This window comes from Muscardinus avellanarius (genome assembly GCF_963383645.1).
Source record: "Muscardinus avellanarius genome assembly, chromosome: 2".
In the NCBI taxonomy this organism is placed as follows: Eukaryota; Metazoa; Chordata; class Mammalia; order Rodentia; family Gliridae; genus Muscardinus; species Muscardinus avellanarius.
In genome coordinates this window covers 138,799,250-138,815,385 of record NC_137787.1, presented here as the reverse complement: position 1 = coordinate 138,815,385, position 16,136 = coordinate 138,799,250, and the positions used below count along the sequence as shown (strand labels likewise).

General features: G+C 40.2%; 1 protein-coding gene and 1 pseudogene across 2 annotated transcripts in view; one reads left to right on the top strand and one right to left on the bottom strand.

The window, feature by feature from the left end:
• NEK3 (NIMA related kinase 3) overlaps window positions 1–9,065 on the bottom strand; it is a gene marked incomplete at its 3' end in the record, with an annotated part of 36,089 nt that extends 27,024 nt beyond the window's left edge. The window contains exons 1-3 of the mRNA XM_080689528.1: window positions 8,946–9,065; window positions 5,854–5,947; window positions 5,669–5,766 (exon numbers count right to left, since the gene is read on the bottom strand). Coding sequence (XP_080545654.1) covers window positions 5,669–5,766; window positions 5,854–5,947; window positions 8,946–9,062 — 309 coding nt within the window. The 5' untranslated portion in view covers window positions 9,063–9,065. The remainder of the gene's footprint in view (window positions 1–5,668; window positions 5,767–5,853; window positions 5,948–8,945) is intronic.
• On the top strand, window positions 7,194–7,543 carry LOC308259333 (mitochondrial import inner membrane translocase subunit TIM14-like; annotated as a pseudogene). The gene has a single exon. The product of its transcript is annotated as a mitochondrial import inner membrane translocase subunit TIM14-like (transcript).
• Window positions 9,066–16,136: the final 7,071 nt, after the last annotated feature.

The window sequence follows — 16,136 nt, the reverse complement described above, 5'->3', positions numbered from 1 at the left end:
ATTGTCAAAATGACCAATGTGGAAGCCAAGCAGAGAATCTTAAAGGCAACAAAAACAAAGGGCCAAGTGACATTCAGAGGCAAACCAATTAGAATCACTCCAGACTTCCCAAACCAAGTCATGAGAGCCAGAAGGGCTTGGAGTAACATATTCCAAACTCTGAAAGAAAACAACTTCCAGCCAAAAATTTCCTATCCAGCAAAACTTTCTATCAAATTAGATGGAGAAATAAGAAGCTTCCATGACAAACAGAAACTGAAGGAATTTATGTATTCAAAACCAGCGCTAGAGAAAATACTCAAAGAGATTAACTACAAAGAAGAAATAGGTAACACTCACCAGAACCAGAGAAACAAGAGTTTCCATCCAACAGACAACTAAGATTGGTTATCTGTGGAGATTCATTATTTATGTTAGTCTTTTACCTATCTCTAAGTTGTATTGTTTGCCTTTATTGTTGTTAATTTTTAGGATTTCTAGTTGGAATATTAATATACCTTCAGATATAGCATTTGGAAATATTTTATCCAATTCTATTAGTAACTTTTAACTCTGTTTACATTGTCTTTGGATATACAATATTTTCTTTTATTTTTTAGGGAGTTTGTATATTCTTCTGTTGCCTGTGCCATTGAAATCATATCCAAGAAATCACTGCCAATTTCAATGTTGTGAGGTTTTATGACCCAGATTTTCTCCTAAAAGTTTATAGTCTTAAGATTTATATTTAGGTCTTTTATCTATTTTGAGTTAATACTTGTATATGGGATTAGGTAAAGGTCCAATTTTATTCTTTTCCATGTAATTATTATTTTTCAACAATATTTAGTTAAAAGATTATTATTTCCACCACCAAATGTTCGTGGAAACCTTGTCAAAAATAACTTGACAATATAGGGAAGAATTTAGCTCTAGGCTTGTATTTAACTCCAATGGTCTATATATCTGCCTTTAGAACAGTACTACACTGTTTCAATTATTCTAGCTTTATATGGTTTGAAATCAGAAAATATATATCTGCTAGCTTTGTTCTTTTTCAAGATCGTTTTGGGTATCTAGAATTCATATTCCATATTAGGATAGATTTTTTCTGAAAAATAAATATATAAATATATGATAGTTTCACCTAAAAAAACAGAAAAAAAAATATGCTCTAGTAAGAAAGAAAGCAAAAAGAAATATTGAAATGCTATCTTTAAATCATCAAACGCTTGGTATCAGACAAATGAAACTGTTATGTGAGATTATCATTTTTAATTTTGGATAAATTGCTATAATACTAGATGTCAACCACTAAGCCAAGCATGGGAAGGAGGGATGGGGAGGGAATGGGGTGGGGATCGGGTGGGGGCTGACTGGGCGATGTGTGCATGTATGTCTACAAAAGTTTGTATCCCACTATGATGTATGAATACAGTGCACCAATAAAATAAAATTTAAAAAAAAAAAAAAAAGAAAATTACATGGTTCAACTAAGATTCAATATTACCTAGAAAAATCAGAAAAGCTATAATTCCCGTGTTCTGTCATCGTATGTATGATCCAAATAACTATTTCAGTGACACATTCACTATACTTTTCTTGTATTCAACCAAATAAAAATATTCTGAAGCCAAGCATAGTTGTACACACATGTAATCCTAGTACTTGGGAAGCTGAGATCAGAGGATCACAGGTTCGAGGCAAGCTACAGCAAGTTGTGAAACTCTCAGCAAGTTAGTGAGATCCCGTTTTAAAAATAAAAATTAAATAAAATAGGGCTGGGGGTGTTGCTCAGAGGTAGAATGCCCCTAAGTCAATCCCTAGCGCCACACACACACACACACACACACACACACACACACGTATTCTGAAATGCATATCTAAAGGTTGTCATCATTAAGAAATGAACATGCAGCCAGGCGTGGTGGCGCATGCTTATAATCGCAGTACTTGGGAGACTGAGACTAAAGGTTATGGGTTCGTGGCCAGCCCCAGCTACTTAGTGAGGCTCTCTGCAACTTAGTGAAAGACCCCGTTTAAAGAATGAAAAATAGGGCTGGGGGTATAGCTTGGAGGTAGAATACTCATGGCTTCAATCCCCAACACCACTAAATAAATAAATAAATAAATAAATAAATAAATAAATAAATGAAATGAATATGCAGGCTAGAGATGGACCTGAGTGGTAGAGTACTTGCCTAGTACACAGTGAAACCCTGGCTTCAAGCTGTACCCCAAGCAAAAAACAAACAAAAACAGCAACAACAACAAAAACCCCAACAACAAAATAGGCAATAGGCAACAACTTCTCTAGAATTACCATTAGGATGACTTTTCATTTGCTTATTTTTTTGGCTGTACTGGGGATTGAATTCAAGGGTGCTCTATCACTGAGCTATAAACCCAGCCCTTTTTTTGAGATAGGGTCTCATTAAATTGCCCAGGCTGGCCTTGAACCTGGGATCCTCCTGTCTCAGCTTCCCAAGAACTGCAATTAAAAACATGTGCAACTCACTCAGCTTCATTTACTTTTTCATAATATTCATATGATGAGATTAAAGGACTTTACTGTATCCTTGACAATTCTTTGAGGTCAGCATTTCCTGCCTTTTCTTTTCACCTTCTTTATTTATTTATTTATTTATTTATTTATTTATTTTTGCGGAACTGGGGATGGAACCCAGGGGCATTCTATCTCTGAGAGACACGCCCAGCCCTATTTTTTTTTTTTTTTTTTTTTTTTATTTTGAAACTGGGTTTCACTGAGTTGTAAAGGGCCTCACTAAGTAACTGAGGCGGTCCACCGTGGTCTCAACCTCCCAAATGCTGAAATTACAAGCATGCACCACCACACCCAGCAGCATTTCCTGCTTTAAATACCATCAGTAGTATCCAGAATTTTCGAGTGTCCTTGAGGCCTATAATTAAATGTCAAACTCACTTTTCTTTTTCTTTTTGTTATGGAGACTCATCTACTGAAGCCAAGTTTGACCATCTACTATGGAACCTATATTAACAAGATAATTTATAAATGAAGTCTACTTATATACTTTCAAAACATGCTATAATTTACATCATACTAATCCCTATTGTAGCTATTTATTTAAATACTGTCCTTAAGTCATATCATAACAAAAATATTTAGTATGTGTCAGGGCTTATAAAATGCTAACCTGAAGTATGGGATCTTGGCATGCTGAACACTTTAAACTGAAGGGAAGGGGGTCAGAAACAAGGGCTTTATGAGCTTCTCCTATCCTATTTTTGCCTCCTCCCCTCTGCCTCCAAAGCAGGCCACAGAAACCAGAATTCCTTTTCCCCAAAGCTAACCACAAAACCTAGAAATATTGCTCTAAAATTTTTCATTTTTTCAGTTAAGAGCTGGCCACAAAGAAATTCTCTGACCTGGTTTGTCTAAAAATAGATTATAAGACCCTCACATCTAGAGGAGTTCCCACACTATGTCAAGAAGGAAAGAATGAAAAATCCTAAAGGACAACAGGCCTTGCTAGGTTTCCCCACTCAGACTATTACCATTAATTAGGTTATACCCTTTGGTCCAATTACATTTGTACATGGCCATCTAGGCTTCATCAAGTGTAAGCATAAAAATGACAGCTTCCTACTATGTGAGACTATAATGTACCAATAAAAGCACATTATAAAATAGTCCAACTATATGCATAAAAATGACAGTTGCCCTTGGATCTTTTGGTCTTTGTTTCTGAAGGCTTCCACATCATGAAATTAAATTTGTTATGCTTTTCTCTTGTTCACCTATCTTTTGTTGTAGGGTGTCAGTCTTAACCCTCATGATGGATAAGGAAAGGGATCATATTTTCCAATTCTTACATATGCAATTTTCCATTAAAAAAGACAGCAATTTGTATACTTAATGGAATATGTTGAGCTTTAGAAGAAAAAGGACTGAGAATAGGTACTCTCAAGAAACAGAAATGGCAGGCTTCATGCTCTAATGATCTAGTAAAACAAAATAAAATCTATTATGCCTCCTACAGTTTCAGAGCAATGAAAATCAAGATTTAAAATATCAAGTACAATATACAATAAGTAATGCAAATTGTTCTATATAGGGAATTTTTACTCTTTTATATTTATTTTGTAACTTATATTGCTTTTACTTCCTAAAAACATTTCAGACAGTAACATACCCAGGATATGAAGCATTTAACATGTTTATGCTACACCAGTGTAGTACTCTTTAAGTTCACAGAGCCGAACTTCAAACTCCATTATGGGGAAATAATTAGAGGTTTTTTTTTTTTTTTTTTTTTTTTGCGATACTAGGGATGAAACCTCTGCCTCTGAGCGACACCCCCAGCCTTATTTACTTATGTATTTATGTATTTATGTATTTATTTATTTATTTCAGTACTGGGGGTAGAACCCAGGGGCATTCTACCTCCGGGCCACACACCCCAGCCTTATTTTTTTGTCTTTTTATTTTTTTGAAATAGGGTGTCACTGAGTTGCAATGGGCCTCACCAAGTAGCTGAGGCTGTCCACGAACCAGACCACTATCCTCTGGTCTCAGCCTCCCAGCCTCCCAAATGCTGAGATTACAAGTGCAAGCCACCATATCTGGCTTTATTCTTTATTTTGAAACAGGTCTCATTGAATTGCAAAGGGCTTCAATAAGTAGCTGAGTGTGTCCAAGAACTGCAATCCTCCTGTTCAGCTTCCCAAATGCTGGGATTACAAGCATGTGCCACCACACCCAGCTAATTAGAGATTTTCAAATTTTTATTATTTATTTATTTATTTATTTATTTATTTATTTATTTATTTACTGAAGGTAGAACCCAGGGGCTTTTCCACCTCTGGCTACACTCCCAGACCTATTTTATACTTTATTTGGAAACAGGGTCTCACTAAGTTTCTGAAAGCCTCACTCAGTAGCTGAGACTGTCTTCAAACCTGTGTGATCCTCATGTCTCAGCCTCCCAAGTTCTGGGATTACAAGCGTGCGCCACCATGCCCAGCTAGAGATTTTTTTAATCAAGATGAAAATAACCTCTACTAAGTAATAATATAGGTAGTATCTAACAAAAAGAAGTAAAAACAACCTCAAGTCATATTCTTATGCTACAGATTTTACATATAGTATGAATACATGCGCGCGCGCACACACACACCCTAGCTAAGATGTAGTCAGCACTCCATTCTGTCTTTCATAGTGTGTTAAGTCTTTCTCTTCTCTCCTCTCTCTCTCTCTCTCTCTCTCTCTCTCCCCCTCTCTCCCTCCTTCCCTCCCCTGTGGTGCAGGGGATTGAATTCATGAGCAGTCTACCTCTGAGCTACACCCCTATCACTATTTTCTCTTTTCATTTGAAATAGGATCTCAGTAAGTTGCTGAGGCTGGCCGCAACCTGCAATCCTCCTTTCTCAGCCTCCCAAGTACTAGGATTCCAAACGTGCATCACTATGCCCAGCTTCCTTCTCTCAATAAAATCAGTCTGTACCTCACTGTGACTCACCCTTAAACTCCTTTCTGTGGTGGTATCAAGGACCCTCACAGCTTGAGCAGACATTTACCTCCCTCTTGAGGACCTCCTCAGGACACCTGTCCCAGTGACAATGCCGATGTTTTATTTTAATTTATACAAAGTTTACGAGAAAAGTTGCTTCTAAACTTTAAGGGAAACGACCTAGGTCAATATCTTACCGTATCTTCAGGAAGTAACTTTCCTTTTTGCTGTTTAATCTTTTGCAGTAGATCTCCTCCATCACAATATTCCATCACAATATACAGATGTCCTTCAGCTAAAACAAAGAGAAGACTCCTTAGAAAAGGCAGAGTGACTATTAATCAAATTTGAAATGAACATATCTGGAAGAATTCATATTTACCTTCAAATGCTTCTTTAAAAGCAACTATATTGGGGTGTTTCATTTTGGCTAACAGAACAGCCTCCTTTCTAGAATTCTGTGTATCAGAGAGAGACTAGGAAAATATTTTAAAGAAGCATAAATTTAATTCTGAATTTTAAAATAGCCTTACACTAGTATTTAGTATAGTCTGTATAATACATCGATACTACATGCAATTTTGTAAAACTGTACTTTAACTCAAGTTTATCTAACTCCAAAGGAAAATATGCGGTGATTTTTCAACCGTGGCTATGACTTGCATGCCTGAGCTGACTCCTTTGTTGAATTAAGTTCTTTTTCAATTCCTTACGCATTTTCATTTTCATTCCTTAACATATAAAATCCAAGTTAGTTTTAATATCTACCTAAAAGCGTCACCTGACCTGGAGAACCTGTGAAATAGTATATCCTAAAAGGAAAACCAGGGATTTCATGTTTTGACTGCCGGCATCACTTTATCAGTCTCCTGGTCCAGGAGAAAAAGAATATGCTGGTGTATTATTGCATCAAAGATGGACAAAGATGATATGCAAAATAAACTTCCAAAACTACTCTATGAGCATGAAATCTACAACCAAGAAATGGACAAAGGGGCTGCGGTACCTGTAGCTCAGTGGTAAAGCACTTGCCTGCCATGTGCAGGGCCCTGGATTAGATCCCCAGGACAACAAAAAGAAGAGAAAAGAAAAAAATACACACTGCCATTCATTAGCTGTCAGCACAGGCTGTTCTCAGATCAGCAGCATCAGCACCAACTGAGAACATGTTAAAAATGCAAATCCCGCCGGGCGTGGTGGCGCACGCTTGTAATCCCCGCGCTTGGGAGGCAGAGACAGGAGGATCGCGCAGGTTCGAAGCCAGCCGCACGCGCTGGCTTAGGAGACCCTGTTTCCAAATATAAAAAAAATGTAAAAGAGGTCTGGGAGTGTAGCCCGGAGGTAGAAGGGCTTCCAGGAACCCCAGTACCACCAAAAAAAAAAACCAAAAAAAAAAAAAATGCAAATCCCAGGCCCACCCAGATCTACTGAGTCCGAAACCTGGTGGAGCACAGCAATCTGTTTTAGCAAACCATCCAGTTGGTCATAATGCCCATTCAATTTTGAAATCCAGAATACTGTGGGGAAAACACTTAGCACTTGGAGAACTTTATTTAAATGTTTCATTTTGTTTGTGGTACCAGGCAAGCATTCTGCCACTGAGCTACATGTTCCAGCCCTTAACTGTCTTTTAAAAAAATTGATCAAGGCTACCGCGGTGGTGGGGCCGGGCGCCCGGGCTGGGATGACCCGCGCTCCTGCTGGAGGCAGGGCAGCCGAGCCATGGCCAGTACAGTGGCAGCGGTTGGACTGACCGTTGCTGCTGCAGGATTTGCAGGCCGTTATGTTTTACAAGCCATGAAGCATGTGGAGCCTCAAGTAAAACAAGTTTTTCAGTCTACCCAAATCTGCCTTCAGTGATGGCTATTACAGAGGTGGGTTTGAACCCCAAATGACAAAGCGGGAAGCAGCATTAATACTAGGTGTAAGCCCTACTGCCAATAAAGGAAAAATAAGAGATGCTCATCGACAAATTATGCTCTTAAATCACCCAGACAAAGGAGTATCTCCTTATATAGCAGCCAAAAATCAATGAAGCTAAAGATTTACTAGAAGGTCAAGCTAAAAAATGAAGTAAACGCATGACAAATTTCAAGTTCATATTAGTTTATGTAAATGAGTGCCAACTTTTTATAATAAAATTGCCTTGGAGCTAGTTTAAAAAAAAATTGATCAAGCCGGGAGTGGTGGCGCATGCTTGTAATCCCCGCGCTTGGGAGGCGGAGACAGGAGGATCGCGTCTTAAGCCTGCTGGCTTAAAGAGACCCTGTTTCCAAATAAAAAAGTATAATATAGGTCTGGGAGTGTAGCCCAGAGGTAGAAGGGTTTCCGGGAACCCCAGTACCACCAGGAAAAAAAAATTGATCTAAATATTGGGGAAGCGGGGGAGGGAGAGGACACCAAGCACTGTCTGAATATGCCATTTTCAATATGATCCACATTAAAAAAAAATAAAATGTTTTACTATACTCACTATCTCTACAGAGTATCTAGGAAATTTTTAAAGGACTTGACATTAGAAATTAAATATGACTTCCCAGTAAATAAAATAAAGTTCCAAATCCAAAGCAGGTATCTGATCTTAAAGAAAATAAAAAACTCAGCCAGAGCAGTCAATGGAAAAAAAAAAAAATTAAGCACCAGGTCAAGTGGCACAAGCGTGTAATCTCAGTATTTGAGAGGCTGAAATAGGAGGACTGAAGGTTTAAGGACTTAGCAAAGCTCTCAGCAACTTAGGGAGACCCTGTTTCAAAAAACAAAATGGAGATGGGGTGTAGCTAGGAAGTAGAACGCTCCTGGATTCAATCCCCAGTGTGTCTGTCTGTCTGTCTGTCTGTCTGTCTGTCTGTCTGTCTATCTCACACATACACACACACACACAATTATTAAGCAATCTCGATGGCATGGCTTCTTTCACAGGACAACTATAACACACCCTGCAAACTGCCCCACAGAGTGAGTTCCCTGATAAAGGAATGTTTGCATTCTAAGTCTGTTTTCTTCATTCATTTTGCATTTTTTTAATGATTAGTACTGTACCTGAGTAATTTTTTTTTCTTTTTTTGCAGTATTGGGGATAAAACCCAGGGGCATTCTACCTCTGAGCTACATCCCCAGCCCTATTTTTTATTCTTTATTTTGAAACAGGGTCTCATTGAGTTGCAAAGGAGCTCACTACAGAGCTGAGGCTGTCCGTGAACCGCGATCCTCCTCCTGTCTCAGCCTCCCAAATGCTGGGATTACAAAGCAGACCACCGTGCCCGGGAAACCCGAGTCACTTGGGACAAAGACTTCCTACACTGCTATCAAGTAACTTACTGAAATAAATACTATTTCTCTCCCTTTGTTTATTATGGTATCCTAAGAAAACTAATAAGCAGATTACATATTTTGCAGGATGGAAAAATTCAACCTCGAGAGCGTATTCTCTTATTGTACATTCACTTTCAACGAGCCATTTTCTTTAACAGTAACCTTAGGAAGCCTTATTTCTTTCATGGCGAGCATCTGGTTGCTGCTCTTTTGCTGAACCAAAAGGGCTCTGCCGAAGGAGCCCTCCCCGATCACTCTCAACACTGCGTAGTCCTCCATGCTGGGCGCCCGGGCTGGCCTCTGCTCGCGTCACCGCCGACTCTCCCAAACTACATTCAGAAACAGAAACATCTGAGAATGTACATAATTAAGTCAAAGTATCTCTAATCACCCAGAGAGGCCAACAGCAACTTCTTTGGAGCAGCTACTCCAAAAAAAAAGCTATTTTGGCATAAGGATTATTTTCAACTGAAATTTGCTCTTTGCCCCTCTTTCATCTAAATAGCCGGTATAAATTTTTCTACGTAAATGTCCATGTGTAAATGTGTCCACTGCCCGGAGTATTTTCTTTTATCAGTGGGGAAAGCACCAGTTCAAGCCTGCATAATGAACCTCACTAAATAACCCTCTCATCGTTAGTTTCTCCCCAAATTTCCCTTCCGAGGACAATTTCCCCTTGAACTCCCAAGTCCCTTCTTCATTCGGTTATTTCTCCATAATCTTCATTGATCCTCATTAATGGTAAGCGAGCCCGAGGTCTAACATTTTACGTTAATACATAGGTTCTAAACGCTTCCCCCTTTTAATCTGTCTTTTCTCTTAAGTTTAATTTGCAGGGCTCCTAAGAAGATGGAGAAAAGAAGGTTTTCCTCCCCTGAACTATTCATTAACAGGTAATTTCTCAGTTAATAATCCTCAACAAATCTCCCTGCACCATGATCACCCCAAACCAAGATGACCACAAGCCTCAGCAAAGGTAGAGGCAGAAAATATCCAGGGGAGTTAGGAAAAGTATATTTAAGCTGAAGCCTAAAAGATGATTGGGAGTAGGCCAGGCAAAGAAGAGAGAGTGATTGACAGAGGGAACTGAATACTGAACGGCAAACGGCAAAAGAGATGTGTTCAGTTCAAGACATTGAAAGGAGACTCTAAGAGCCTGGTAAGACAGACAGGGATTTATTAGAAGACACTGTATTCTTTCTTTCTTATTTTTTTTTTTGCATTACTAAGAATGTAACCCCAAGTGTTCTACCTCTCAGCTACACCCTAGCCCTATTTTTATTTATTTTTATTTTTTTTATTTTTTATTTTTTATTTTTTTGGTGGTACTGGGGTTCCTGGAAGCCCTTCTACCTCGGGGCTACACTCCCAGACCTATTTTTACATTTTCATTTTGGAAACAGGGTCTCCTAAACCAGCGCACGGCTGGCTTCGAACCTGCGCGATCCTCCTGTCTCCGCCTCCCAAGCGCGGGGATTACAAGCGTGCGCCACCACGCCCGGCCCTATTTTAATTTTTATTTTTAAACAGGGTCTTACTAAGTTGCTAAGGGGCTGGCTAAACTGCTGAGGCTGACCTCAAACCCATGATCCTCCTGTCTCAGCCTCCCAAGTATTGAGATTACAGGCATGTGCCACCAAGCCCAGCTGCGACTCATCCTTAAATTCTTTTCTGGGAGGAGTCAAAGGCCTGGTTTGAGAAGGTCTCCTCTGCTTCTGGAGAGAACTCCATGATCAGTGACAGAGACAAGATGGGCTCCCCAATTTCTGGCAGAAACAGAATAAATGGTGATACCATTCCCTGAGAAAGTTAAGGCCTTGCGGTTATATGGGGGCTCTTTTTGTTTTTTTCTGGAGCTGGAGCTGGGACAAAACTTGGAGGAGATACATAGAAAGTCCTGATTATCATCATCATTAAAAGAGTTCTGCTGCCTTACCATGTTAGAAGCCCTGGGTTTGATTCCCAGCAAGCTCTGGGGCTGTAGGGTGTGACCTTAGGGAGGTGACTGATGTTCATTTCTTCGTTCATTCATTCATTTATACTGGCGACTGAAACCAGGGCTTTCTCTGAGCTCCCCAGCCCTATTGTGTATTTTATTTTGAAACAGGGTCTTGCTAAGTTACTGAGACTGGCTTTGAGCCTGTGATCCATCCTCCTGTATCAGGCTCCCAAGTACTGGGATTACATGTGTGCACCAACACATTCAGCTTTGAAGTACTTTTTTTTCATTACAGGAAAGGGCTAATTAACAAAAAATAGTACCACAAAAATCCCTGTTTTATTTTGTTTAATCATACCACAAAGAATTCTAAGGAACAGAAAGCATGAAGGGTAGAGCAAAAACCACAAACCAAGCCAGGTGGTGGCACAGGCCTGTAAACCCAATGCTTTGGAGGATGAGACAGGAGGACTGCAGGTTGGAGGTCAGACTCAGCAACTTAATGAGGCCCTCCAGACTGGTGAGACCCTGTTTTCAAATAAAAACTAAAATAAGGCTGGGCGTGGTGGTGCATACTTGTAATCCCCGTACTTGGAAGGCAGCGGCAGGAGGATCGCACGGGTTCAAAGCCAGCCTCAGCTACTTAGTGAGGCTCTCAGCAACTTAGTAAGACCCTGTTTCCAAATAAAATATAAAATAGGTCTGGGAGTAGAAAGCCTCTGTGTTCCATCCCCAGTACCAATAAGATAAAATAAAATAAAATAAAATAAAATAAAATAAAATAAAATAGGGTTGGAGATATAACTCATAGGTAGAATGCCTCTGGGTTTAACCCTAGTACTATAAAACAAGCTGGGCGTGGTGGTGCATTCGGGAGGCTGAGACCAGAGGACCGCGGTTCGCGGACAGCCTCAGCTACTTAGTGAGGGCCTTTGCAACTCAGTGAGATCTGGCTTCAAAATAAAGAATAAAAAATAGGGCAGGGGGTGTAGCTTGGAGGTCAAATACCCCTGGGGTCCTCCCTAGACCCGCAAAACAACAACAACAACAACGAAACTACAAACCCAAATCTACAACACAGTGACCTGTAAAACTTCCAGTTTGTATTTATGTCTTATCACAGAATTACAAGAAAACCCTAGAAATACTTTCTACTGTATGTAACCAAAGTAGATGCACTGTCTTCAAGAACAATTCTTTTCAAGAACAGTTAGGTTTTGGGGTGTGGGTACGTGAGATGCCTTCTCTGCCTCTCTGCCACTATTCTAACTGACCTCCGAGATGACAGGGTTTAGGGAAGCAAGTTTCCCGGGGCTTCGAACCTTTGTTTCCTGGGGCCTTTATTCCAGGCGATGCTAAGCAGCCAGACTCCCTTTCCTGAAACCCCCCACTCGGTCCTTTCTGCCCACACCCGCCCCTGGGAACCAGTGTCAACACTCACTGCGTGTAAGCTTGAGTAGACTGGGTGTGGCAAAATGCAGACGGTTCCTCCGCACGCCTACTACAACATGTTAAAATAAAAACAAACAAACAAACAAAAAAACCTACTTAAAGTGATTTGCAAATGCTGCGCAGTGCGGGGCGGGGCGGCCAAGCCCTTCCTGGGGCCGCACGGCGCGGAGGGGAGCGCGGGGCCGCCCGCCCAGGGAGGCCCTGCAGCCCGGCTCACCCGCTCCCGCACCGAGGCGCCCCGGCCGGACCGCGCTTCCGCGGCTGGGGGCAAGGGGGCCGTCTCTCCCGTTGCCGCCCAGGAAGCTCGGCCCGGCGGGGGGCGGGGCGAGCGCGGCCCGGGTGCCACCTGCGGGTGCTGCGGGCTCAGGCGGACAGTACTCAGTTCTAGCACTTAATAATTTTGTGGCTTTGAGCAAAAGTGGAAGGCAGACCCCCACCCCTGGGCTTACATCTTATTTGCTGAAATCTGTGCGTTTATTCCATTAAGTAGCAGGGGGGATTTAAGATTGCAGCTGTGCCAGTATTGGGAATGACCTAGGAAGATTTGGGAAAGCTCTGATTATTAATATATTCCAAAAGAAAATAATTGGTATATTTCAAAATAGTTGTGTCAGAATGGCGGGAGACATGGGTAAAGAAAGGACTTGGTTTCTGCCCAAAACAGGCAGCTATTCCAATGTAAGTCAACCTAGCTCAAAGTAATTAACAAGTCAATAGAGGAGAGGGAGGGCTTCCTCTTTCTAAAGACAGATCTACATGATGAGCTAGGGAGGATGGGGCAGGGTTTGACCTTGCCCTCCATGAAAGGAGACATCTCACCACACCTTGCAAGGGGAGGTACCTTACAGGGTTAAGGGGAGGTACCTTACAGGGATCTTCACTACGTCAGAGTCAGGCAAACAAGATGGAGGTAATGGATATAAAAGGCCAAGTCCACGTGTAAGCCCTTTGGTGTATTCAAGTCACCCCCTCATGCCATTTTGGCATGAGGCTGTATTTCTATTTTCTGTATTTCTATCTCTTAATAAACTTCTTTAAATCTTCAGCAGCTATCCAAGCTATGCATATTTTTCTTAGCTTGAGACAAGAACCCGCGGTCATTTTCTGTTCTGGGTCATTTTGGGGTTTTGTTACGGGTTGGGGGAAAGTGTGTCCGGGATCCTCGCAGGGGTTCCCGGGGAACAGTTTCCTCAAACCATAGTCTCCCAATCCGTAACAGCAGCTGGGACTGAAGTTGGTGGAAGAAATTAAAATCAGGACAAAGCAGATTGAGACACCAGAGAGGACATGAGTGACCTCTGCCTTCAGTCACTTCTACCAGTGCGGAGAACTTTCGATCCTGTGCTCACCAGAGGATGGCGAAGCCTAACCAGACCCAAACTCCTCATATAGTGTGGTTTAGTGGCTGAAAACAATAGTTTTCATGAAAGTGGAACATTCCAATCTTGTAAGTAGCCACTAGGGACTTCTTGCCCACACTCCTTTTCCCAAGGATTTTCTGTTGTTTTTGTTATTCTTCCCACTCTCCTTTTCTGAGAACTACCTTAAATATGTGTGTATACATATGCATGTATACACACACATATATGTACATAGGCACTTTTTAAATCTCTATATATGTATGTGTGTGTGTATGAAAAAACATATATGGCCTGGGAATTGAACTCAGAGGCATTCTACCTCTGAGCTACACCCCTAAGACTGATTTTCTTATTTGGAAACAGGGTCTCACTAGGTTGCTGAGACCTTCACTAAGTTTCTGAGGCAGGCTTTGAACCTGTGTTCCTCCTATCTCAGCCTCCCAAGCACTGAGATTACAAACCTGCGCCACCACACCTGGTTTATATTCTCTAAGGCTACTCAAATCCCTTACAGCGTGCCTTCCAGCCCACAGCAATCTAAATTCTTGACAAACTACTGATGTAATCTATCTTCCCACCTGTGGTATTTACCTTTAAAATTTGTTTTGAAAGTTTTAAGACTTTGGAGCACATATTAAGTCTACTTGAATCTGTTTTCCCAAGCTGCAACTCTGATCAGCCCAAGTGTGTGTGTGGCTGTCCAGTGCACTAGGATGCTTAACAGTATCTCTAGCCCCTAACCACTAAATGCTAGCAATACCACTACCCCCTCCCAATATAGCTGGTGAATTTATTGTGGAATCTGACATCATGGCACACAGAAGGGAGAATGCAAGTGGAGTTGCAGGCCATATGCCAACTCTACTATCCCCATTCTTGACAATCACAAATATCTCTAGACAGAAAATGTCCAGGGCAGAGGTAATAGTGGTGCAAACTGTCTATTGTTGAGAAGCATCAGTCTAGCTATATGCCCTGCAGTACAAGATATAAGCGGTAGAGCTCATGCTTAGCTCGCTTGAGGCCCTTCAACCCTCAGCACCACACATACACAATCTTACAACCTATTTCAAATGCACAGTTCAAATTCATTAATTGTGGTTAAATGACATTTCATAAAATATTTATTTTTTGAAAGGAGGTGCTTTTATGGTGCTGGGGATCAAACCCAGGGCCTTGCTCATGCTAAGTAAACACTTGACTACTGAGCCATACCCCTAACCCTCATAAAATATTTGTTGAAATTAATGTCACTGGGATTGGGACTAAGAGTATAGATCAATGATGGGGCTCTGTATTCAATCCCAAGTACAAAATACATTAAAGAAAGAAAAAGAAATGTCATCAGAACATAATTATACAGATATTTTTATTGCATACAAATTTGGTACACAGATTAAAAATAAAAATCCTGTTATCTAGAACATGAGACAATAAATATATTTTACAAATAGAATGAACATAAAGACTTGGATATATGATCTTCACATTCATATTACATAGTTATTAAACTAATATTTTGAAGTTTACTTATGTGAAACTGTAGAGTTAATAGAGGATATATTATGCTATTTAAGTATTACTTAAGGGCCTTGAAAAAAGATTGTGTTGGTTATGTTCTATGTGAAGAAAAGAAAACTGTTTATTGTATGTAACTATCATGTCTCAGGGGACACGATGTAATAGTGAAATTTTTATATTATGGAGAAGGAAGCATAAGTATTGGTTGTTTTAGAAAAGCTAACTACATTGGAATGACATTATATATATTCATTCTTGAACTCCATTCCAATATAACTTATAAATGTTCAAATGAAGCTATGGATGGCAAAAATGTTAACATTAACACAATCAAGCTGTGAAAGAAACTCAGATTAGATTTAAAGATTCTAATATTCACTACATTGGGCACCTTTTTTCCCTTACACTTTATCTTAGAAATGGGGTATTTACTTAGTTTATTATCTTTCTCTGCAACCTCAGCTACAATGAAAACGTAGAGGCCAAGAAACCACAGATGCAAACTCACTATCACAGATGACAGGGATAGTGAAGAATCATTGGCAGCATGGTGCTTGAGGGACTCAACAGAGCACATCAGACTGGGTAACACAAATGTGGTGGAAAAGCAAGCAAAACCTTATATGTCTTAATATTTGAAGTGAGTCATTATATACCTTATGATTTATGACTTTTATTTTTGGTAGCAGGAATTGAACCCAGGTCTCAGGCATGCTAAGCAAGTGCTCTACCACTGATAGAAATTCCAAGCCTCAAATTTCTAACTTTTGTATGAATTAAAGGCAAAAAAAATGTTGTCAATATTCTGTTTAAAGACAGAGGTTCATCATATATTTTTAAGACAAACTGATGTAAAAATATAAATTTTATCTGGAACAAGTTAATTTTCTGATGATGTCATTACTATACTTCCATTTAGTAACATGAACAAACTAAACATCATGACAAAACCTATCTATATTTAAGGAGCACAGTAAGCATCTGTTGAGATTAACAAGGTAAGATAAGCTTCCCAATGCATAGATGGACAACTCCTATAAAACGAATTCTAATAGAAGACCTCACTGAACTGCCATTAAT